The sequence below is a fragment of the Squalius cephalus genome, assembly GCF_949319135.1.
Source record: "Squalius cephalus genome assembly, chromosome: 24".
Taxonomy (NCBI): domain Eukaryota; kingdom Metazoa; phylum Chordata; class Actinopteri; order Cypriniformes; family Leuciscidae; genus Squalius; species Squalius cephalus.
This window is the reverse complement of record NC_137145.1, coordinates 6,199,566-6,224,114: the sequence shown is the minus strand read 5'-3', so window position 1 is coordinate 6,224,114 and position 24,549 is coordinate 6,199,566. Positions and strand designations below refer to the sequence as shown.

At 37.8% G+C, this 24,549-nt stretch overlaps 1 protein-coding gene and 2 long non-coding RNA genes across 5 annotated transcripts; 1 reads left to right on the top strand and 2 right to left on the bottom strand.

Moving 5' to 3' along the window:
* The first annotated feature begins 12,495 nt into the window (after positions 1–12,495).
* Positions 12,496–24,484, top strand: dbnla (drebrin-like a). Of its 3 annotated transcripts, none has more exons than XM_079861339.1 (20): positions 12,496–12,747; positions 13,086–13,141; positions 13,256–13,368; positions 13,466–13,540; positions 14,192–14,338; positions 14,440–14,517; positions 14,599–14,750; positions 16,105–16,159; positions 16,288–16,362; positions 17,758–17,904; positions 18,006–18,083; positions 18,165–18,316; positions 21,310–21,349; positions 21,473–21,547; positions 22,405–22,513; positions 22,628–22,804; positions 22,891–22,953; positions 23,040–23,131; positions 23,303–23,384; positions 23,749–24,484. In XM_079861339.1, the coding sequence occupies exons 1-20, from the start codon at positions 12,665–12,667 to the stop codon at positions 23,883–23,885; spliced, it is 1,986 nt and encodes a 661-aa protein (XP_079717465.1). In that variant the 5' UTR covers positions 12,496–12,664; the 3' UTR covers positions 23,886–24,484. The 3 variants fall into 3 exon arrangements, with proteins under 3 accessions (XP_079717465.1, XP_079717467.1, XP_079717466.1); XM_079861341.1 differs by having other exon boundaries at positions 16,105–16,147; positions 16,291–16,362; positions 23,749–24,483; XM_079861340.1 differs by having other exon boundaries at positions 16,291–16,362; positions 23,749–24,483.
* On the bottom strand, positions 14,377–15,230 carry LOC307152581. The gene is made up of 3 exons (XR_013820018.1): positions 15,187–15,230; positions 14,584–14,686; positions 14,377–14,447 (listed from the first exon to the last, which is right to left on the bottom strand). It is a non-coding gene; the product is annotated as an uncharacterized lncRNA (long non-coding RNA).
* On the bottom strand, positions 17,788–18,895 carry LOC307152580. Its single transcript, XR_013820017.1, has 4 exons — positions 18,741–18,895; positions 18,150–18,252; positions 17,934–18,013; positions 17,788–17,846 (listed from the first exon to the last, which is right to left on the bottom strand). It is a non-coding gene; the product is annotated as an uncharacterized lncRNA (long non-coding RNA).
* Positions 24,485–24,549: the final 65 nt, after the last annotated feature.

Sequence of the window (24,549 nt, the reverse complement as noted above, 5' to 3'; positions counted from 1 at the left end):
CAATGAGCTTCATTCTCGAGTTACGCAGCACGTTTGAGCTTCAGCAAGAACCAATGAGGTTCATTCTTGTGTTACGCAGCATGTTTGAGCTTCAGCAAGAACCAATGAGGTTAATTCTCGTGTTACGCAGCATGTTTGAGCTTCAGCAAGAACCAATGAGCTTCATTCTCGAGTTACGCAGCACGTTTGAGCTTAAGCAAGAACCAATGAGGTTAATTCTCGTGTTACGCAGCATGTTTGAGCTTCAGCAAGAACCAATGAGGTTCATTCTCGTGTTACGCAGCACGTTTGAGCTTCAGCAAGAACCAATGAGGTTCATTCTCGTGTTACGCAGCACGTTTGAGCTTCAGCAAGAACCAATGAGGTTCATTCTTGTGTTACGCAGCACGTTTGAGCTTCAGCAAGAACCAATGAGGTTCATTCTCAAGTTACGCAGCACGTTTGAGCTTCAGCAAGAACCAATGAGGTTCATTCTCAAGTTACGCAGCACGTTTGAGCTTCAGCAAGAACCAATGAGGTTCATTCTTGTGTTACGCAGCACGTTTGAGCTTCAGCAAGAACCAATGAGCTTCATTCTCGAGTTACGCAGCACGTTTGAGCTTCAGCAAGAACAAATGAGGTTCATTCTTGTGTTACGCAGCACGTTTGAGCTTCAGCAAGAACCAATGAGGTTCATTCTCGAGTTACGCAGCACGTTTGAGCTTCAGCAAGAACCAATGAGGTTCATTCTTGTGTTACGCAGCACGTTTGAGCTTCAGCAAGAACCAATGAGGTTCATTCTCGTGTTACGCGGCATGTTTGAGCTTCAGCAAGAACCAATGAGCTTCATTCTCGAGTTACGCAGCACGTTTGAGCTTCAGCAAGAACCAATGAGGTTCATTCTCGAGTTACGCAGCACGTTTGAGCTTCAGCAAGAACCAATGAGGTTCATTCTCGAGTTACGCAGCACGTTTGAGCTTCAGCAAGAACCAATGAGCTTCATTCTCGAGTTACGCAGCACGTTTGAGCTTCAGCAAGAACCAATGAGGTTCATTCTTGTGTTACGCAGGATGTTTGAGCTTCAGCAAGAACCAATGAGCTTCATTCTCGAGTTACGCAGCACGTTTGAGCTTCAGCAAGAACCAATGAGGTTCATTCTTGTGTTACGCAGGATGTTTGAGCTTCAGCAAGAACCAATGAGCTTCATTCTCGAGTTACGCAGCACGTTTGAGCTTCAGCAAGAACCAATGAGGTTCATTCTTGTGTTACGCAGCATGTTTGAGCTTCAGCAAGAACCAATGAGGTTAATTCTCGTGTTACGCAGCATGTTTGAGCTTCAGCAAGAACCAATGAGCTTCATTCTCGAGTTACGCAGCACGTTTGAGCTTAAGCAAGAACCAATGAGCTTCATTCTCGAGTTACGCAGCACGTTTGAGCTTCAGCAAGAACCAATGAGCTTCATTCTCGAGTTACGCAGCACGTTTGAGCTTCAGCAAGAACCAATGAGGTTCATTCTTGTGTTACGCAGCATGTTTGAGCTTCAGCAAGAACCAATGAGGTTAATTCTCGTGTTACGCAGCATGTTTGAGCTTCAGCAAGAACCAATGAGCTTCATTCTCGAGTTACGCAGCACGTTTGAGCTTAAGCAAGAACCAATGAGGTTAATTCTCGTGTTACGCAGCATGTTTGAGCTTCAGCAAGAACCAATGAGGTTCATTCTCGTGTTACGCAGCACGTTTGAGCTTCAGCAAGAACCAATGAGGTTCATTCTTGTGTTACGCAGCACGTTTGAGCTTCAGCAAGAACCAATGAGGTTCATTCTCGTGTTACGCAGCACGTTTGAGCTTCAGCAAGAACCAATGAGGTTCATTCTTGTGTTACGCAGCACGTTTGAGCTTCAGCAAGAACCAATGAGGTTCATTCTCATGTTACGCAGCACGTTTGAGCTTCAGCAAGAACCAATGAGGTTCATTCTTGTGTTACGCAGCACGTTTGAGCTTCAGCAAGAACCAATGAGGTTCATTCTCGTGTTACGCAGCACGTTTGAGCTTCAGCAAGAACCAATGAGGTTCATTCTCGTGTTACGCAGCACGTTTGAGCTTCAGCAAGAACCAATGAGGTTCATTCTTGTGTTACGCAGCACGTTTGAGCTTCAGCAAGAACCAATGAGGTTCATTCTCGTGTTACGCAGCACGTTTGAGCTTCAGCAAGAACCAATGAGGTTCATTCTTGTGTTACGCAGCACGTTTGAGCTTCAGCAAGAACCAATGAGGTTCATTCTCATGTTACGCAGCACGTTTGAGTTTCAGCAAGAACCAATGAGATTCATTCTCGTGTTACGCAGCACGTTTGAGCTTCAGCAAGAACCAATGAGGTTCATTCTCGTGTTACGCAGCACGTTTGAGCTTCAGCAAGAACCAATGAGGTTCATTCTTGTGTTACGCAGCACGTTTGAGCTTCAGCAAGAACCAATGAGGTTCATTCTCGTGTTACGCAGCACGTTTGAGCTTCAGCAAGAACCAATGAGGTTCATTCTTGTGTTACGCAGCACGTTTGAGCTTCAGCAAGAACCAATGAGGTTCATTCTCATGTTACGCAGCACGTTTGAGTTTCAGCAAGAACCAATGAGATTCATTCTCATGTTACGCAGCACGTTTGAGCTTCAGCAAGAACCAATGAGGTTCATTCTCGTGTTACGCAGCACGTTTGAGCTTCTGCAAGAGGTTTGTTCTCGTGTGTCAAGCATGTTCGGTTGAGCTTTTGTTTATTTTCACTGATCAATGATTATATGAATATAATGAAAATGTCAAAGTGGTAGTTGAGTTGCTGTCAATGGAGGGACAGAAAGCTCTCAGATTTCATCAAAAAGATCTACATTTGTGTTCTGAAGATGAACGAAAGTCTTACGGTTTTGGAATAACATGAGGGTGAGTAATTACTGACAGAATTTTACTGACACTGACAACTAACACTTTAAGGCACAGGTTATACCTTTCTAAAGTTCCAATCTGAAATTAGTGAAACTTTGGACCTGTTTGTCTTCATTTCCCTATTGTGACCTCTCACCCATGCTCTATGCATGTAACTCCAAGAGGCTATTAACCTTTAACCCCACACAGTGGTGAAAGCTCTCAGTCCCAGCGTGCAATGTCTGGTGAGTGCCCATTGTATATAAATACAAACCCTCTGTTTCCCCGTTCATCCCAGCGGAGGCCATAGTCATATCCCTTCCTCTCCATTTGCTGATCTCACATTCCAGTGAGCTAAACTTGTGCCACTAGCAGAAAGATGACTCAAAAAAACTTCACTGCGATGTTTTGCTTACAATGATGTCTGTGCATTTTGATACAAACAGTGAACCGGATCGGTAATATACGTTTCCCATCTGCCACAAGTGTAAACACATTATTATAATACATTGCAATTAATCTGAAACTTGTTACAAACTTTTTAAAAGTGATTGTTCATCGCTGGGCATTCCTGTAGCTAAAAATAATAGACCATGGCTTTTGTAACATCAATATTGTAGGTTTGGATTAAAAATAATAATAATAATCTGACAAATACTGAATGGTCGCACTTGTGTGTACTTACTGTGTACTTACATAAGAAAGAACTGGGGGTAACACTTTATTTTAGTGTCCTTGTTACATATGTTACATGTACTTACCATTGTAATAACAGTAAATTATGCATAATTACATGCAACTAACCCTCAACTAAACCCTAATCCTACCCTAACCCTAGTAAGTACATGTAGTTGCTTAATATTACTCAGTACTTAAATATATAATTACACTGTAACAATGACACCTTAAAATAAAGTGTAACCGAACTGGGTAATATAAGATAACTACATGGGTTAAGGTTAAGTTTAGGTGTATGTGCAGGGTTGGTCCCGAGTTATTATCCCGTTATTGTAATTACTGTAATAAGTACATAGTCTGTACATGGACAAACAGGACTGTAAAATAAAGTGCTACCATGTAAATGATGAAACTGATGTGATGTGCACTAGCAACTATCATAGCAATGCAGAATATAAAAGCAACACACTAAAACCACTCAAAATGCAGTAACAGCACAGCAATGCACTAAAACCACTCATAAAAATCAAAATATTGAACACAAATTTAAACATGTGATGGTATCTATTCCAGTTGATCTGAATCTAGGCACTAACTTACACAGGCTCCAACAGACCATTTTTATTCTATTAGCATCACTGCAGTTGACATGTAGGCTTTAATAACCGATTACAGGCACAGGAATGGTATGTGTCCTGCCAAATATTCACAGCCAGGAGTTCCCTGGTCAATATTTATGAGCCTGTTAGCGTAAAAGTCAGTGTCTGTGCAATGACCACCCATCCCTCACACACCCTACAGGAAGTGGAAACCGGACTGGAATTAGCAGTTGGTCTTGGCGCTGGGGGAGGACGGGACCACGGGGCCCCACAAGCTCCGCTCTCGGGCTCTTTGTGTGCGTATTCAGCTCTTCCAATGGGCCTTCAGACCTGCACAAGGAAAAACTAAACCAGTCACATCACAAAGCTTTTGGTATACGAGACTGAATCACTGCAATTAGATTATGAATCGGATGATCGCAGAGATAGATCCAAGGGGATAAAAACTGAAGTAAACCCCCATCACCTTGTCTCGTTTTGTCTGTCAGCGGTCCGTGGGCTAATCTGACGAGACAAGCATATAACGCAATGACATTCTATCTCCCACCGTTTAACTCCTACTCATCCAGCCACGCCATATATCAGTCCAAAAGGAAATCCCTCTTTTGTTCCTCAAGGAAACCGAGAGAAGGGGTGAGGCGGAAGGATGTGTCACAGTATTTCAAACAGCTGGAGAGTGCCTGGCGAAGCTGCTGTGTGATAAACCTGTTTGGATAGCGCCGGCCACTTGTTGTGTCAGGTCTCCTGAAGAAAGCCACAGATCAAGTGGGTTCCTCACGATGTCGTAAAGGAACAAATGCTCTCCAGAAAGTGGATTTAGGCCACTAAACACAACCAGATAGCCTTGTCTAATGGAAGTGTGTAGGATCTGACTTTGATTTCTGTTTGAACCAGAGGCTAATGATTAAGAGGACGGGGGAGTCCTGGTGTGCTGCATGCTGTTTAGACTGACTAATGGATGGGAGGGGAAGGGTTCAGACTAATTGCCACCATGTTGAGCTCCCTGGGGAATCAATGGGTCAGTCGAACAATGGACAAGAGGTCTGACCACCAGCACACTTCATGCTTGATTTGATTTATCCCCACATCAGATTTTGCCCTCTGAGACCAGGACAAAAATGTCCCTGTGGACAATAATCACTGGAATCATATTACACCAATTAAGAGTCATATAAAATATCATTGCATTATTACCATTAAAGAACCTGAAGTAAGTATTAATGCTATTTGTTGAATAATACTGAATTTGATATTTGATGTCATTCTCAAGCATCAATATCAATACAATTTAAAAAGTGTCAATAATAAAATCAAGCATACAATATAAGTGTAATACAGTGGTTACCAGAAAACATATTTGTACTATTAAGTAAACATTAAGTAAATATCAGACAAATTTTGTGGTTGCCAGAAATTATCTGTAAAAATAATAATAAAAAAACAGAGACAATGACTGTTACTTAAAATATACTGAAAAACTACTACTGAATATACTAATATGTATGAATATATATATATATATATATATATATATATATATATATATTAGGGCTGTCAAAAGATTAATCGCGATAAAATAAAAGTTTGTGTTTACATAATATATGTGTGTGTACTGTGTATAATTAAATTTGTATATATAAATACACACACATGCTTGTATGTATTTAAGAAAAATTTGTAATTTATATATAAAAAAAATATATTTATATATAATATAAATTATATATATATATATACAGTATATGTATGCAAATATTTCTTAAATATATACATGCATGTGTGTGTATTTATATATACAAATTTAATTATACACAGTACACACACATATATTATGTAAACACAAACTTTTATTTTGGATGCGATTAATCGCGATTAATCTTTTGACAGCCCTAATATATATATATATATGTGTGTATGTATATGTATATATATATGTGTGTATGTATGTATATGTATACATATACATATAAAAGTTTGTATACAGATATATACATACATTATATATAATATATATACACACACACAAACGTTTATGTTTTTATGTTAGATGCGATCAATCGCGATTAATCGATCTGACAGCACTAATGAGAAATTTCTTAGATGTTCCTAGAGTATTTTTGCATTGTGGGACGAGAAACTATAGGGGAAAACCATTTCACTACATTGCATCACATGTATATGTATGTGACAAATAATAAAGAACCTTGAACCTTGTTTTTACTGTATATATGTTAACCGACTTACTATAGTACTTTTACATTTTCTCCCCATTAAAATGACATTTCTCAAAGCCATTTTTTACAGCATAACTCAAGATTAAGTACCCTCTGTAGGACATGTGGACAACAGAGGTGTTATCTGAGGTGTTTGGCTTTACCGTGCCATCAGTTTGCTTCTGTTTTGGTCAGACTATAGTGTGGAAAGAGGAAATGAGGTACTATTAGGACTCTCACCGTAAAAAATAACCCAGCCAGTCTCTCAAAAAAGCCTCTTCTCAACACACCAAATAGACCATTAAACGCTGTGGCGACTGCACTAACCACAGCCAAAGCAAACAATGTTGTTTAGGCCACCGCAACCCACAGGTTGTTAAAGTCCCCTGTGAAATGTGTCAGACCGAACCGAGGTGAAGTTTACGCCCCGGGAGTGCACATCAAGACTGTGTGATACGGTCACAGCTAATGGCCTCCTGAGTGACCTCACACTGTCTGTCTGAATACAAATCACTGTAAAATCAGACATTAAGAAAGGTTTTGCTCAAAATAAATCTGCAAAACATATTGTTATATTCACAATGCATTCTCTGAAAACAAGTCTTAAAGGTTAAGCTGTGCTTTACAGCACTGAGAATCATTCTTTTCGGACCAATGCAATACAATTTAAATAATGTAAAATTGTCACAGTTTAATAATGAAAATTAAATTTTTGAATTGCAATAATGAGAAATGATGGTAAATGTGCTTAATTATCATGAAAATAATGTCATGTTGTGTCAAAGCTACGTCTTCAGTCTCTTGCTAAATATAATTTTAGGGTGAAAAATGGCTTGATCATGTTTTTTGAAAGATTTATACATTATATTTTACAAAAAAAGAGGATTCTATCCTCAATATATGATTTAACAAGAACATGTATTCATTGTTAAATATACATTTTCCCAATGAAAAAACAAACAAAAACATTTTACAGCATTTTACAGTGCTCTCTTGTTTAAAATAAAATATATATTTTTTACTGTATAGGGTAAATTAACCAACTCATTAAAATAAATAGAAAATCCAAATAAATTAAAGGCAGTAAAACAAATATTATCATATTATATAAATACTTTCCAATTTAAATGATCTAACTTTGTTTAACATTTTAAGGATAATGAGTTTTTTTGCATTACAATAATGAGAAATGGGGGTAAATGCGTTTGATTGTCATGAAAATAATGTCACATTGTGTCAAAACAATGCCAACATCTTAATAGTCCTAAAATAGGATTTAGCCTCTTCATGTTAAAAATACAACTTAACAAGTACTGTAATTTATCTCCTGTTAAATACAATTTAGAATTTCACCATAAATTAAAAAATATTTTTTGCAGTTTTTTGTTGCATTTTACAGCACTGTCTTGTTAAAGAGAAAATAAGTGTTTTACTGTATATAAACTAACCTAAAAAGGCAGTGCAGCAAATACTATCATAATAAATATTTAGAAATAATGTTATTTTTGCATTACAATGAGAAATGGGGGTAAATGTGCCTAATTGTCTTGAAAATAGTCTCTTTTTGCTAAATATGATTTAACAAATGCAAGTATTTCCACCATAAATTAAAAAAAAAAAATCTTTTAGCATTTTACATTTCTGTCTTGTTAAAGATAATGTTTTTTTTTAATTATTCAATTCAATTCACATTTATTTGTATAGCGCTTTTCACAATACACATCGTGTCAAAGCAGCTTCACATTCCACATTACAATTTATCTGTTATCAGAGGTAACTGTCTAAGTTATGTATTTCAGAAATGTAAATCACAGCTAAAAATGTATTAATTTAAACAATGTAATAATTTAAGGCAGAAACAACGAGCTCACTGAAGTAATGAATACTTGTTTTAGAATAATGTAGCATTGGTGCATGTTGATTCTGAGTTTTATTTACAGTATATGTTGAACTAACCGACTCAATAAAGCATTTCTCTACAGTCGTTTCCATTAAAATGACCAACAACTGTTTGAAATGGCCATAACTGTGCATGATCAATTATAATGAAACCTAGGTTAAATGGTCCATGCAAACGCACTTGACTCCAAATGAATTTATGTGCAGGAAGCAGCATGAATTCCAGATGATGTGCTCCACGCCACATTATCAATAACTCACTCTGAACCCCGTCTCACTGTTTCCTACCGAATGGTTTACATTTTTCTCAGATGACCGGGGCTGAAAGCTCACGGCTGAGGTAATTAGAGCGGACCAGCTGTATTGTGCTGAGAAGTGCTATAGCAGCTGTCCCAGAGCAATGGACACTCTCCTCTCTCACTTCATCATCTGTCAGAATTCAATATTACAACAGGCTTTATTGGCATGACAAACAAAGGTTTACATGGCCAAAGCATTAATAAACATTACATGCCCACAATGTACACAATAAAGCGCCTCTCTTTCGGGCTGCACGTGCAGGCGGGCCGGGGGTCTGGCACCATTCGGCTCAGAGCCAGCAGGCTGCACTCCGGCCAGTGAATAAATGTGCGCATTGCTCATTCAAGCCTGACAGCAAGGGGTCTGGAACCCGCCGAGCCAGCCGGCTGAAAGGAAGGTGTGAGAGAGAATGTTAATGGCTCTTAATTAAGGATGGCTCTGATAAGGAGGTCCGGTGAGGTTGGGGGGAGCACTGAGGTTTGAGTACCAGCCCTGGAGAGATGTTTGCACCTGAGGAGCATTTCATCGATTGTCCTGGCAGGGGGGGGGGGACTCACTAGTTTGCCATTCATTTACTAACATGATGTGTATCAAATCAGATGCTAATGGGACTGTGTGTGCGTGTCCGTGGGAGAAGCAAGCGATGAGAGGGGGTGGGCGATTATTTATTCTAAATGTTTGAGTGGGGAAAGAGGCACAAACAATCACACGTTAAACAAAAAAAGCCCCCCAGGCCCTAATGCCGTTATAGGTTTGCAGAGATCTGCCGCTGAAAATTCAAATTAAAAGTCCCAGAGTCAGTCTGACATCATGCAACGCTAGAAGTGGAATAAATCGAACAAAGTATATCGAAAAGCCTTTTAAAAGTTTAAATTGAGCTTCTTTCTCGGTTGTGTGAGATACGATCCCCCAGTTGACTGCTAATGTTGACACACAGTCTTAAACCAGTCTGGAGGAAATGGAGCGCAAAGCTGTGTTTGCACAGCAGATAATGCAGCTCCTAATTTAGAAAAATCCCCCCAAAAAAAGGGTTATAAGGGCAAAACACGTCTCGACAGGAGGTGAAGCACTTAGGAAAATCTAATCAAAACAGGAGAACTGAAAAAGAAATGTTGGAATCAATCATTTTTTTAAATTGTTAAAAATATTTGATTTTATAGCATGGTAAAATTGTGTCTAATTATATTTTGAAATAGCTAATTAATGTATTTACATTTAAATATATATTTTTTAATGTTATACTTTGTTTGCAAAGTTGTATATATATATATATATATATATATATATATATTTTTTTTTTTTTTTTTTTTTTTTTTTAAGGCAAAATTGAGGTGATATATAGGCCCTTAAATGTAATATATGTTTAGGGGCCTATATTATATAATAGATGCAAGTTCTCAAAACAAAAAAAGTAATAAAGTAAAAAGACTAAAATAATTTACAAAAGTAGCCCTATAGCAGTTGGGAAAAAATTCCCAACAGAAACATTAAAATATAATATAAAACTATAATATATATATATATAACGTAAAAAAGAAATTAGGACTATTAAGATAGCGTTACAACATATAGTTTAACAGCAGAATATTTATTTCTTCTGATTTTGGGGAGAAACATGATCTGGATAGTTTTTCACGAGATGCACCTTTTGTAAAAACAGACAGTAACGATATTTTATCATATTACATCAGCATGCTACCAAACCATGTTCGTGACAGGTTTCATGAGATTCACTCATGCAAGCCATTTTGCATTCATGCGAGCAGCCAGTACTCACGTTAAACTGACAAATTAACACAATGTATGTGAAATATTTGAGCCTGTTGAGCTCAAAAGTGAAAAAGAGAGAAAGTGAAACCCGATTACAGTTTCAAGGACAGGCAATTAATTTTGATTACGAGGGATTGGCCTCAAGGGAGAAATTTCAGAGTTCTGTGAGGCACATGGCTTAGTAATGCTGAGTGTGTGTGTGTGTGTGTGTCTGAGTGGAGAGAGAGAGAGAGAGGCTGGGGGTTGCTCGTAAACTCAAACCTTGACACCAGCCTAGCCATGACACAGGAGCCGCGGCCCTCCCAGCCCCACGGCCGGCCCCTAGGGGCCCCGCTCCCATTACGATCTCGCACTCAATTGTCTGCTGTGTGTGAGAGGGCTCTGGGGGCAGATGCACTCTATATCATACCTGTCAACAGGCGCGCTTAGCACAGGGCTGCGTACACAGACACACACGGCCGGAGCCTGCAACACGACACCGACGGCGAAACTGGGCCATCTTAGCCAGACAAAGACTCTGGAGTTGACAGCAGGAGATGAAATCTGCCCAAAAGGCATTGGCAGTTCCATATCACGAACAGTCGGACGCTGGGAGGGTCATAATGATACCCATGACCGTTCTGTATGGAAAAAACACATTAGTTACTCAAATCACTTTAAGGATGGGAAACGGGAATATGCAATTGAAACTCTTAACATACGCTGACGTTTACAGAGCTGCACAGTTCCCCTTTCACATCGAAGGCTGCGTGACACAATCTCAGCACTGCTAATCATTTGTTTTGTGCCTTCATGTGAGAAAAATCTGTGATTAATTCATTCAAATATGATCTTGGCTCTAACCGCACATGTGGTCACACAAAATACTGCGATTTAATTGCACACATATGATTTTCTCTGGCATACTATTAATGTGGTTGAAATTCTGAGGTATACACTGATTTCGAATCCTTCGAGAAGATTGAAGCGCTGAGTTAATTTGTTTCAAATGTATAGTGTAAAATAGAGAAGATTTGGAGACCACATGGGCAAAACATGTGGGCTTCACTCAAACTTCTTTTTACAGTATGATGGCTGAAGATTTTCCTTCCTCTACAAACTCCCCCCTTCATTTTGTTTTATAAATAAACTGACCACTTGCATAATGAGTCTTCTGGCGTGATCGAGGTGAGGGGCAAAAATCGTGAGAATAGCGACATCGTGCGGTCAAAATAATAAATGCAGCTATTATTATAGACACGAGCTTCATTTAGATTAGACTAGATGAGATATAGAATAGATGCATGTTGCTAAAACAAACAAAAAATGTACATTACACTACAAAAGCATTTGCAGATACAATTTCCAGGCCTATATCAAAGGTTTGGATTTGTTTTGGAAGAACTACATGGACAAATATAACATCTGGGATCTGTACAAAATGGAGCCATCATTATCTATAATTGCACTAATACAGCACAGCATGAGTCCCATTATATGTTGAATTTTGGCACGGAATTATAATGGTTAATTTACATTAACTGCTACAGTAATGAATGTTCAACACATGACATTGGTATGTCAGATCGTCCAGTTTCTCTTGCTCTGTAACTCTGAAGCAAAACATACGCATTTCATTATGTTTAGTCTATACTTCATGTGATTGCAGAAATGTGATTTTACTAGTCCAACTAGTTCCAAGTGTGACCTTCCTTGACATGCCTTTAGATTGATCAATATGCAAGTTATGTGTGATTCACGAACAAACTTTTGTTTTAACGTGATTCAGTCCAACCGATTGTTTGCATGGTGAATTTGTTTAGCAGTAAAACTGTTAAGTCTGAACAACACTGCCATTCATTTAGATTGTTTACAATACTGTTTGAATAATAACACAACTTATTTTAATCAATCTATCGTTTTAAACATAAAATTAAACATAAAATGGAATATTTTTGACTAAAAAGTATCAGTGAATCGTTTTAACTGGTTCAGCGAAAGGAAACTGTCCGAACAAACCGATTCGCTAAAATGATTCCCAATGCTAATAGATTGACACAGACACTGTAGCCTAATATATTTTGCCTAACTACATATAATATTTCATTTGGTTTCTTTAAAAAAATAAAAAATAAAAAATAGTAAGGGCTATAAGACTGTTGTTGGAAAAATACAAGTTCTTTCTCTTCCTCGTTTCAATTCCCAAAAAACTCGCCGAACCTGATCTCCGGAGAGGTGCGTGTTTAGAACGACGGTTCACTGGAGGGAGGAAGACGGGGTTATGATTACATCTCCACTTAAAGTTCTCCTCAAGTTCTTGCAAGTTTCATGACCCACTATGGCAGTAAACCTGAGTAAAAACGGACCCGCGCTTACAGCCGCTTACAATGACGTGGTGGACGGGAAAACGGACACAAACTGGTAAGACATCTACATATTAAAAATCGCAAATCATATAGCTAATGAATGAATTAAAGAAAATTAATCAATTGTAGACTACACATCATATTTATCTATGATACTAAATATGATTCATAACATTCAAAATGACCGAGTTCCTTTAGGCTAACTCTTTAACATAACATGCAAATTAGGCTACTTTTCGAGAATATTACATAACTCATTTGCTCAAAAGATACGAGGAAATTGTGTTACTATTTTTGTGCATCATAGATAGAACTTGAATACAGTTCTAATGTTATCTTCAGTCATCTTGAGATGGATTCTGCATACAAATGAACCATATTTGTTGATTATAGGGTGTTGTTCACTTACGAAGGAAACAGTAATGACATTCGGGTTGCAGGAAAGGGAGGTGAGTGAATGCTTTAAAAACTGATAAGAATGCCAACAGAGTGATGTCATTCTTTTTGTCCTATTTAATGAGTCAGCAGTCAACAATGACTGTTTTTCTGTGAATGTGCCATAGATGGTGGGCTTGAAGAAATGGTGGAGGAACTGAACAGCGGTAAAATCATGTACGCCTTCTGTAAAGTGCTGGACCACAGTTCTGGAGTCCCCAAGTTTGTGCTCATTAACTGGGTATGAACAGAACACAAATAACCGAATGTATTTTTTATTGTGTTAACCTCTCAACATCCATTATAGAAATAATCTTAGTACTGTTAATTGCTTTCAGACCGGCGAGGGAGTCAAGGACGTTAGAAAGGGTGTCTGCGCCAATCATGTTCACTCAATGGCCAATTTTCTGAGGGTGAGTGCAAAATAGAGCCTTATAAAAATTCATCAAAGCTTCTTTGTGCCAGGGAATAAAAAAGAAAGAAAAGCAAATTGTAACTTTTTCATCTCACACTTTTCTTCCTTTAGAATTGTGAGATAATAAAGGGATAGTTGCCCAAAAATTAAAATTCTGTCATTAATTACTCCCCCTCATGTTGATCCAAACCAGTAAGAGCTTTCCGTCCCTCCATTGACAGCGAGGCAACTACCACTATTGATGCTTCAAAAAGTTCATCGTAAAACAAATCCATATGAATTGAGCGGATTTAATTTAGGCTTTTATTCACAATTAAACATTGATCAGCGAACATATACAGAAGCTCAACTGAACCTGCTTGACGTGCGAGAACAAACCCCTTGAGGAAGCTCAAACGTGCTGTGTAACATGAGATTGATCCTCACTGGTTCTCGAACGTCAAGTGAACATGCTTGAGCTTCTGTTTACCACGACTGATGTGTGAGTTGATGAATGTTTAGAGGTGAATAAAAGCCAAAATTCAATCTTAAGCGATCGTGTCAAATGTCAGAATTGTGAGATTTTTCATTCCTTGCCTGAAAACAAGCTTCCATACATTAGAGATGGTCATAATATATTTCTTCATTTTGAATTTGTATTTTATAAAAGGGTGCCCATGTGACCATCAACGCTCGGTCAGATGATGATGTTGAACCTGCTGACATCATGGAGAAGGTGGCCAAGGGCTCGGGCGTCAACTACAACATCCACAAAGAATCAGTCCAGAACAATAATAGTGAACTTGTTGGACGTGTGGTCAGTGAAGTGATGAATTATGTCCATACCTCATGTTTAAAGGGGCTTTGAATATCTGCATGTTTGCCTTCTGAATTACTCCAATGCCTCTGTTCTCACAGGGTTCTGTCTATAAAAAGATCAGTGCTTTAGATGAAATCCAAGCTACGATTAGAGAAAACTTCTGGGCTCAGGCTGAGGTGAGGAAACGTCACAGTAAAACGCAATGCTTTTATCTTCTCATCTGCTCTTGACACGTTCTCTACCTTCTCCTTTATCAGCAAGATGAAAAGAACCGGCGGCTGGAGGAGCGCAGGAAGGCAAATGAGGAGAGGCAGCGTCTGGAGAAAGAGCAGAGGGAGCAAGAGGCTAGAGACGCAGAGGAGCGAGAGCGAAGGCAGAGAGAGAGAGAGAAAGAGATCAACCAACAGAGGCAAGTAATTTTGTGTCTGTCCCATTCATATCATCAAATATAATCTACACTGCTGTTCAAAACCTTGGGGTCAGAAAGATTTTTAAACTTCTGTTCAGCAAGGACACATTAACTGGATCAAAAGTGACAGTAAAGTCATTTACAATGTGTTTCTATTTCGAATAAATGCAGTTATTCTTCAAATAATCCTGAAATAAAATGTATCACAGTTTCCATAAAAATAGTAGCACAACTGTTTTCAATATTGATAATAATAAGAAATGTTTCTTGAGCAGCAAATCAGCATATTAGAGTGATTTATGAAGGACCATATGACACTGAATACTGGAGTACAAACAGTTATTTAATATTTCACAATATTACTTATTTTACTGTATTTTTGATCAGCCTTGGTGAACATAAGAGACTTCTTTCAAAAGCATTAAAAAAATCTTACCGACCCCAAACTTTTGGACTGTGTATATCAGGGGTATCCAATCCTGCTCCTGGAGGGCCACTGTCCTGTATACATCAAGGGATTACTAGCAGAAATGTCCAAAATCCCCTCACTCACTATTCCCTCATTAGTCCACTAATATAGTTCACTTGAAGGAATGAATGAAAACGAGTATAGTTTGTGCTTGCGGTTTAATAATCATTTGAATCTTAGCAAACTGGCAGCTCCAGTATTAATGAAAAGATTTATCTTAAACGCTGTCATGGAAACTATGTATAAACCTTAATTAAACAATTTAATGACCAATTAAAAAGAAATGTATACATTTTTGATATTACGCTGTTGCCACATTGGACCAGCGGTTTGGAAAATGAGTGGATGATTCAGCTGCGGCGCCATCTTCTGGTCAGACACAGGAATTCATTCTGCGCGACCTTCACAGTGCATTATGGGTATTCTCTAGACATTGAGTGTAGATTGGTTGTATTGTGGAATTGAATGAGTGAACTTAATAACATCCACTATTGTTTCAGACACTACTACAAATGGGCTGTCGATTCATTAAATGATCAGCTGTTTTCTGACTAAAGCAGTTTATTCAGCCTCTGCCTCTCCTCCATTGACATTTTTTTTTAACGACATCTGGTCTCCTTCCCTGCGTTCTGCAGCGTTAGCAGGCATTACAGGTTTTTTTGCTAACCTTGCAGGCTTGCTTTCAAGTGGCTTTGTTACTAGGCAGACTAGAAACTTTCAGACCAGTGTGTTGAGGCAAGTCAGAGCTAAACTCTACAGGACAGTGGCCCTCCAGGACTGAGTTTGGACACCACTGGTGTTTATAGTTCAAGAAATACTTAAAAGTTGCTTTGGATATACATGTCTACTAAATAACTACCTACTTGGTGTCTATCCTTCATACAGGCTGTATGAAAAGAAACAGGAGGCAGCAAATAAAGAACAGGAGCCAAGAAAATGGGTAAAATTATCTTTCCTGCAATAAATATGAACATTTTAAAATCACACACACACATATTTATGTGTGTGTGTATACTGCATAAATATTTAATATGTTAGTCACCCTTGATTGCCTCACTTGTTGTTAAGGAGAAAGTGGAGAAGGAACACCAGTCTCCTGTAAAAGCAGGAATATTGCGATCTGAGTCTGTGCAGAAGGCCAATGTGAGTCTAAATAAATACAGCACAACAGAGAGCGCTCACAATGAGTGTCCTTGGATCTTGAAGACTATTTCCCATTGATTTTCTCCATAGAGATTTCAAAAGATTTTTAGTAAAGAGTTCTGAGTCATGTACAAATCCTCCTCGATGAATCGCTGGGTCGAAGCTAAAAGTATATGAAAATCATCTGATCAAATGAACTACACTTCCAATTAAGCATTGTGAAAGATGTAGTAAAAAATAAAACAATAGTATAATATAAAAATATTGACTTATTGTAACTGGTTATAAGTACAAAAAAAGTATATTTTAGGTTTATTGCAAAATTCTTAGAATATATATATAGCGTTTTTGAAATAAGTCTCTTATGCTCACCTAGGCTGCATTTATTTGATGAAAATACAGTAAAAAAATATATTATTATTACAGTTTAAAATATTGGTTTTCTATTTATAGACATTTAAATGTAATTTATTCCAGTGATGCAAAGCTGAATTTTCAGCATCATTTCTCCAGTCTTCAGTGTCACATGATCCTTCAGAAATCATTCTAATATGATGATTTGCTGCTCAATCATTTCTTATTACTATCAATGTTGAAAACAGTTGTGCTGCTTAATATTTTTGTGCAAACTGTGATTCATTGTTTCTCAAGATTCTTTAATGAATAGAAAGTTCTAAAAAAAACCCTGCATTTATTTGAAATAGAAATCTTTTGTAACATTATTAATATCGTTACTGTCACTTATGATCAATTTAATGAATCCTCGCTGAATAAAGAGACATCGTGAGAACAGCGATATCGTGCGGTCAAACTAATAACTGCTGCTATTATTTTAGACCCGCGTGATTTAGAATAGAATAGACTAAAAAAGAATAGATGTAAATTGCTAATGAAGATCTTTTTGAATAAATCTGAGAGCTTTCTGTCCCTCCATTGACAGCGAAGCAACTATTACTTTGATGTTCATAAAGAGATCGTTAAGCAAATCCATATGAATTGAACGGATTTAATTTAGGCTTTTATTCACAATTAAACATTGATCAGCGAACATAAACAGAAGCTCAACTGAACCTGCTTGACGTGCGAGAACAAACCCCTTGAGGAAGCTCAAACGTGCTGTGTAACATGAGAATGATCCTCACTGGTTCTCGAACGTCAAGTGAACATGCTTGAGCTTCTGTTTACCACGACTGATGTGTGAGTTGATGAATGTTTATAGGTGAATAAAAGCCAAAATTCAATCTGTTCATCATATAAAGCGATTGTGTCAGAATTGTCAGATAAAAAGTCACAATTATCTTTTTTAATTTTTCATTCCTTGCCTGAAAACAAGCTTCCATACATTAGAGATGGTCATAATATAATTCTTCATTTTGAATTTGTATTTTATAAAAGGATGCCCATGTGACCATCAACGCTCGATCAGATGATGATGTTGAACCTGCTGACATCATGGAGAAGGTGGCCAAGGGCTCGGGCGTCAACTACAACATCCACAAAGAATCAGTCCAGAACAATAATAGTGAACTTGTTGGACGTGTGGTCAGTAAAGTGATGAATTATGTCCATACCTCATATTTAAAGGGGCTTTGAATATCTGCATGTTTGCCTTCTGAATTACTCCAATGCCTCTGTTCTCACAGGGTTCTGTCTATAAAAAGATCAGTGCTTTAGATGAAATCCAAGCTACGATTAGAGAAAACTTCTGGGCTCAGGCTGAGGTGAGGAAACGTCACAGTAAAACGCAATGCTTTTATCTTCTCATCTGCTCTTGACACGTTCTCTACCTTCTCCTTTATCAGCAAGATGAAAAGAACCGGCGGCTGGAGGAGCGCAGGAAGGCAAATGAGGAGAGGCAGCGTCTGGAGAAAGAGCAGAGGGAGCAAGAGGCTAGAGACGCAGAGGAGCGAGAGCGAAGGCAGAGAGAGAGAGGGAAAGAGATCAACCAACAGAGGCAAGTGATTTTGTGTCTGTCCCATTCATATCATCAAATATAATCTACACTGCTGTTCAAAAGTTTGGGGTCAGAAAGATTTTTAAACTTCTATTCAGCAAGGACACATTAACTGGATCAAAAGTGACAGTAAAGTCATTTATAATGTGTTTCTATTTTGAATAAATGCAGTTATTCTTCAAATAATCCTGAAATAAAATGTATCACAGTTTCCACAAAAATAGTAGCACAACTGTTTTCAACATTAATAATAATAAGAAATGTTTCTTGAGCAGCAAATCAGCATATTAGAGTGATTTATGAAGGACCATATGACACTGAAGACTGGAGTACAAACAGTTATTTAATATTTCACAATATTACTTATTTTACTGTATTTTTGATCAGCCTTGGTGAACATAAGAGAGCATTAAAAAAAACTTACCGACCCCAAACTTTTGGACTGTGTATATCAGGGGTATCCAATCCTGCTCCTGGAGGGCCACTGTCCTGTATACATTACCTCCAACCCCAATTAAACACACCTGAACCAGATAATCAAGGGATTACTAGCAGAAATGTCCAAAATCCCCCCTATACCCTCACTCACTATTCCCTCATTAGTCCACTAATATAGTTCACTTGAAGGAGTGAATGAAAACTAATTCGGACTAGAGGTCTGCACGGGCTTTAAACTGAAGCCCGAACCCGGCCCGTACCCGCGATCATTTAACCCGACCCGACCCGACCCGACCCGACAATTACATTTACATGTTAAGCCCGAACCCGACCCGACCCGATATATATAGCCTATATATATTAAATAACAATTAGAAAACCTGTTTAAACTGAACACCGAAGAATAATATTATAGCGGTGGTGACGTGTTCATGTAACATGTAAGGTGCGCTGCCAATAACGTGCCTAAAAGCTGTCAGAACTGGGAAAAGTAGCCTAATGATTTAGTATGTCAAATATATCAAGGAGACATTTCAATTGTTTATTAATAAACAAGTGTTTTCTGTGTCAAAGATTAAGTTGACGATGCTGATTCGCGATCTTCGCAGTAGTGAACGCGCCAGAGAGAAATTCACATTTCATTACATAAGCAGAGAGCAGTCTGTTTTCTTTTTTTGAATTGCTTTGTTTAAAAGTACACATTTCATGCTTTCTATATATATATGTGTGTCTCAAGTCTGTGAGGCAAGTCGCTTATAGCCTACGCTGTGTTTCGGACCAGCACCAGTTCACGCGCCGGCGACTCCGTGTCCTGATTATATTGCCTGCTATAGCCTATTTAGCCTCTTATTTATTAAATTCAAGAAATTGGTTGATGAAACATTGATTAAAATTAAGATACAATTAATACAAAACGAAATTCACTTTAAAGACAGGCTTTCTAAAAAAACGAACTTAATGAAGTGGTCAAAATTATGTATGCCCACTCCATTTGTCTCCCGATATTTTCGGGATCATCTTATCTTATTCATGCTTTTCACTTTTCATATAATCAACATAAAATTTAAAAAAAACATATATTATTTTATTTAAACATGAATACGAAACTAAATCGTTTTTTAATGACTGGGTTACAACACATAGGCCTATTAGCCTACAGAGAAATTTAATGTCGGTGCGTCTTGCGGTGAGCATGTGAGGGGAGAGATACAATTTTCGATCAATCATATTATTTTGCTCGATATGCCAATTCTTAATATTTGGTGTTTTAAATGCCTGTTTGAGATCTCTGTGAAAGTTTTAATTGTAGTGCCGCTTTCAGAGCTATTTACACAAATATATCCTTCTCAGTATGAGTTATGAAGGAAGAGAACGGCATCGACAGTCTGTGTAGCCTATGCACATTGCACATCTGCGCACGCATGTACTTTCTCTCTCGCGCGTGCCGGTCACCACAACACAGCAAGCAGGCAAAGCACACGGCACGCAAACTATAGCCTATTTAGTTTTTCTTAGTTACAAACCCGAACCCGACCCGAACCCGAGGCTGTTCATTAAACATTAACCCGAACCCGACCCGAAACCCGCACATTTTTCGGGACCTGTCGGGCTCGGGTCGGGTAGCAGTCTGATGCCGGAACTGCATACCATACATATCCACCTTACATATACCATACCTAAACCTACCCATCTCCAGCCCCTGACCCCTAAACCCACCCCTAAACCTACCCATCTCCAGCCCCTGACCCCTAAACCTACCCATCTCCACCCCTTAGATGCTTTTACCCCGCCCACTTCCGGCATCAGACTGTTAGGCTGGCGCTGTCATCCTCACACTGCTATGACGTATGGTTCTGCAGTTCTGCAGTTGGTTAATATTGTTTCAAATGGCCGTTCCCTCAAATAGCCCTATTTAAGGGTATAAAGGGCAATTTCGGACACTGACATGGTCTTATTATTGGGAGATCCGAGGGTCCCTGGCTCTGCTATTGGAGAACGCTAACTTGGATCATGTGTGCCTTGAGAGCCAATCACATTACAGCCTTGACGTCATTGAATTGAGAGTTGTGAGACAGTCAATCACTGTTTGCGGATATGAATGAGAGTCAATAAGCAATTGTCTGTGACTTCTCTTATAAAACTTCTCTTATTATTATTTTTTTTTTCAGTTTAAGATCAATCCAAAGCAAATGTTTAAGAGCAAACATGTTGAAGATTATTCGATTGGCTGTCGATTCATTAAATGATAAGCTGTTTTCCCACAAAAGCAGTTTATTCAGCCTCTGCCTCTCCTCCATTGTCATCCATAAAAAAACGGCCTCTGGTCTCCTTCCCTGCGTTCTGCAGCGTTAGCAGGCATTACAGGTTTTTTTGCTAACCTTGCAGGCTTGCCTTCAAGTGGCCGGGTGTTGAGGCAAGTTAGAGCTAAACTCTACAGGACAGTGGTCCTCCAGGACTGAGTTTGGACACCACTGGTGTTTATAGTTCAAGAAATACTTAAAAGTTGCTTTGGATATACATGTCTACTAAATAACTACCTTCTTGGTGTCTCACAGGCTGTATGAAAAGAAACAGGAGGCAGCAAATAAAGAACAGGTAAATGGGTAAAATGAACATTTTTAAATCATATATATATATATAAATATATATGTGTGTGTGTGTATACTGTATAAATATATAATATGTTAGTCACCCTTGATTGCCTCACTTGTTGTTAAGGAGAAAGTGGAGAAGGAACACCAGTCTCCTGTAAAAGCAGGAATATTGCGATCTGAGTCTGTGCAGAAGGCCAATGTGAGTCTAAATAAATACAGCACAACAGAGAGCGCTCACAATGAGTGTCCTTGGATCTTGAAGACTATTTCCCATTGATTTTCTCCATAGAGATTTCAAAAGATTCTGAGTCATGTACAAATCCTCCTCGATGAATCGCTGGGTCGAAGCTAAAATTATATGAAAATCATCTGATCAAATGAACTACACTTCCAATTAAGCATTGTGAAAGATGTAGTAAAAAAAAAAAACAATAGTATAATATAAAAATATTGACTTATTGTAACTGGTTATAAGTACAAAAACAGTATATTTTAGGTTTATTGCAAAAAATACAGTAAATATTGCAAACTGGTTTGCAGACAATATACATACTGGTTTTCTATTTATATACATTTAAATGTAATTTATTCCTGTGATGCAAAGCTGAATTTTCAGCATCATTTCTCCAGTCTTCAGTGTCACATGATCCTTCAGAAATCACTCTAATATGATGATTTGCTGCTCAATCATTTCTTATTATTATCGATGTTGAAAAAAATTGTGCTGCTTAATATTTTTGTGCAAACTGTGATTCATTGTTTTTCAGGATTTTTTAATGAATATAAAGTTTTTTAAAAAAAAGGCATTTATTTGAAATAGAAATCTTTTGTAACAGTATTAATATTTTTACTGTCACTTTTGATCAATTTAATGCGACCTTGCTGGATAAAAGTATTAATTTCTTAAAAATGCTTTTTAAGGAGAAAATGAATGGGATTTTACTCCTGGAATTCTAATATTTTCTTCTATTATATGTTGAAGATAAAGTAAGACCAGTAAGAAAGTAAGGTCATAGTAGACATAAAAATAGCATATTCATTCTACCTTTTTTCCAGGAGGCGGCGTCAATCATCTCTCAGCGCTCCATCAATCCCAGGGAGCTGTTCATGAAGACGGAGAGAAGCTTGGTCAACAGTGCAACGCCTTCTTCACCTTCTCGACCAGGTACAAAAAACTCTCATCTAACAGAACATCCGACAAAATCTCATATATAAAACATGCACAGTTTCAAGCCACTGATCTCAATATTACTTCATTACTTATGTATTTTCCTCTCAGGTCAGTTGAGAAGCCCATTTTTGTCCCAGCAAGCAGTCAGTGCAGAAACCCCTCGCAGTGAGAGCAAGTCTCAGCCCTTATCTCCAGTTCGCCCCGCGGCAACCACCTCGGTTTCACATGTACCAGCTCCCATCTCTCCTGTGCGCGAAACTCCGGCTTTCCCTGAAAAAAATGCAGGTGAGTAAAAGCAACAATCCTTTATGTGTCTCTGCTTTAAAATCATATGACAGTAAGTTTTAAGTTGCCTTATTTCTGCCTTTAAGACCCCTTCTACGATGATCCATTTGTATCTGAACAAGCTGAGGAATCTGAAGATGAATGGGATGGTATATTTTCTCTCAATAATGCTTATTAACGTCAGTAAGTGCCATATTTATGCCTGAAATCTGACTTACTGTGAATCCTGGTGCAGATTCAGATGAGGAGGGACAAAAAAACGAAGATGAAAACAGCATCTATATGAACGTCCCCTCAGATCAAAATCTCTATGATGAAGTTAGCCAGGTTGGTTCCTTGTCATATCCATCATCCAAACCATGCAACCGTGACCTTTTATGACATTTTTAAGAATACTTTTCTGTAGTAATAATAATGATTTAACTGGGTTTAAGATATTGTGTATTATAATAAATGGTTGTGTCACCTAAATGCCATTATTTATCCTATTATTTGAAGGATTTACAAACCCCTGCTGGCGAAGATGAGACTGGCCATGACCAGAACATCTGTGCAAGAGCATTATATGACTACCAAGCTTGTGAGTGCTTGAATTCTGCTGTGTTGTCTAAAAATGCATGCTTTAAATTATCAATATGCAGTAAAGTCTTGATCTCTGCAATGAGCTGTAATATCTGGAACTATTGCTCTGATGATGATAATAATTATAAGAGAGAGAGAGAGAGAGAGAGAGAGCATGAAATATACAAATAGCCTGGTTAAAACGTCAATAACAAACAAACAAACAAAAAAATGATTCTGATTTGATTTAATTTAGTGTAAGTGGCGATTTATGATATTTTTGTACATTTAAAACTTGAGAATATTCCATACTCTCTTATAATCAATGAAGATATGGTGTTGAAAACTTATCAATTTATGCGTTATATTTTCTTCCCATTTAGCGGATGACACCGAGATCTCCTTTGACCCGGATGACATTATCACAGGGATCGAGATGATCGATGAGGGCTGGTGGAGGGGCTACAGTCCTGACGGGCACAACGGAATGTTTCCTGCTAATTATGTGGAGCTTCTTTAAGTCTACAGTAACTAATCAGACGCAATGATATGCGACAAAAAGATTGTGGTTTGTTAGTGTGGTTTAATGATGTTACGGGGCATTTGTAAAATCTAAATTCGTACTTTGTCTAAATAATGTTCAATAAAAGTTTTATGTCTCTTTAATTTTCTTTTCATGTTGATTCAAATAAGCCAATCAAACAAAGCACAGAAAATAAACACCAGCATTGTAATGAATGAAAATATTCCTATACTTAAGTGCACCAAAACTTAATTACTTTCCTCACAAACATTATCCAGGGTAACTGCAGTTTCCACTAAAATTACAGTTCATGTCAGATCATAACTGAATAATTTCTGTATTTATGTACTGTTGTATTTACAAGGTACTTTGTATAAATGACTTGCCAAAACCATGAAATATAAAAAAAACGTATTTGTTACTACATCAAAACTGATAATTTTGCATTAGCCACTACTACTGACACTGCTGAAAAACATTAAAGAATTATTTTGTTTTAAGAGCATCTCAAATTATTTTTATGATTATTACAGCAACGATAGCTGTAGCAAATGTGTAATTTGGAAAAAGCTAAAAATAAATTGTAACATTTTTGTATCTAAGGCTTTTCTGTCCTATATTCATCGCTATTTTTTTAAATGCTTGAAGAAAACCACTTCAC

What these genes read in the sequence shown, in the direction of transcription:
- dbnla (XM_079861339.1), top strand. Translation starts at nt 12,665, where the DNA reads ATGGCAGTAAACCTGAGTAAAAACGGACCCGCGCTTACAGCCGCTTAC. An exon ending in TCGGGTTGCAGGAAAGGGAG is followed by an intron (nt 13,142 to 13,255) that starts GTGAGTGAATGC and finishes AATGTGCCATAG; the next exon opens with ATGGTGGGCTTGAAGAAATG. An exon ending in AGGCAGCAAATAAAGAACAG is followed by an intron (nt 21,350 to 21,472) that starts GTAAATGGGTAA and finishes CTTGTTGTTAAG; the next exon opens with GAGAAAGTGGAGAAGGAACA.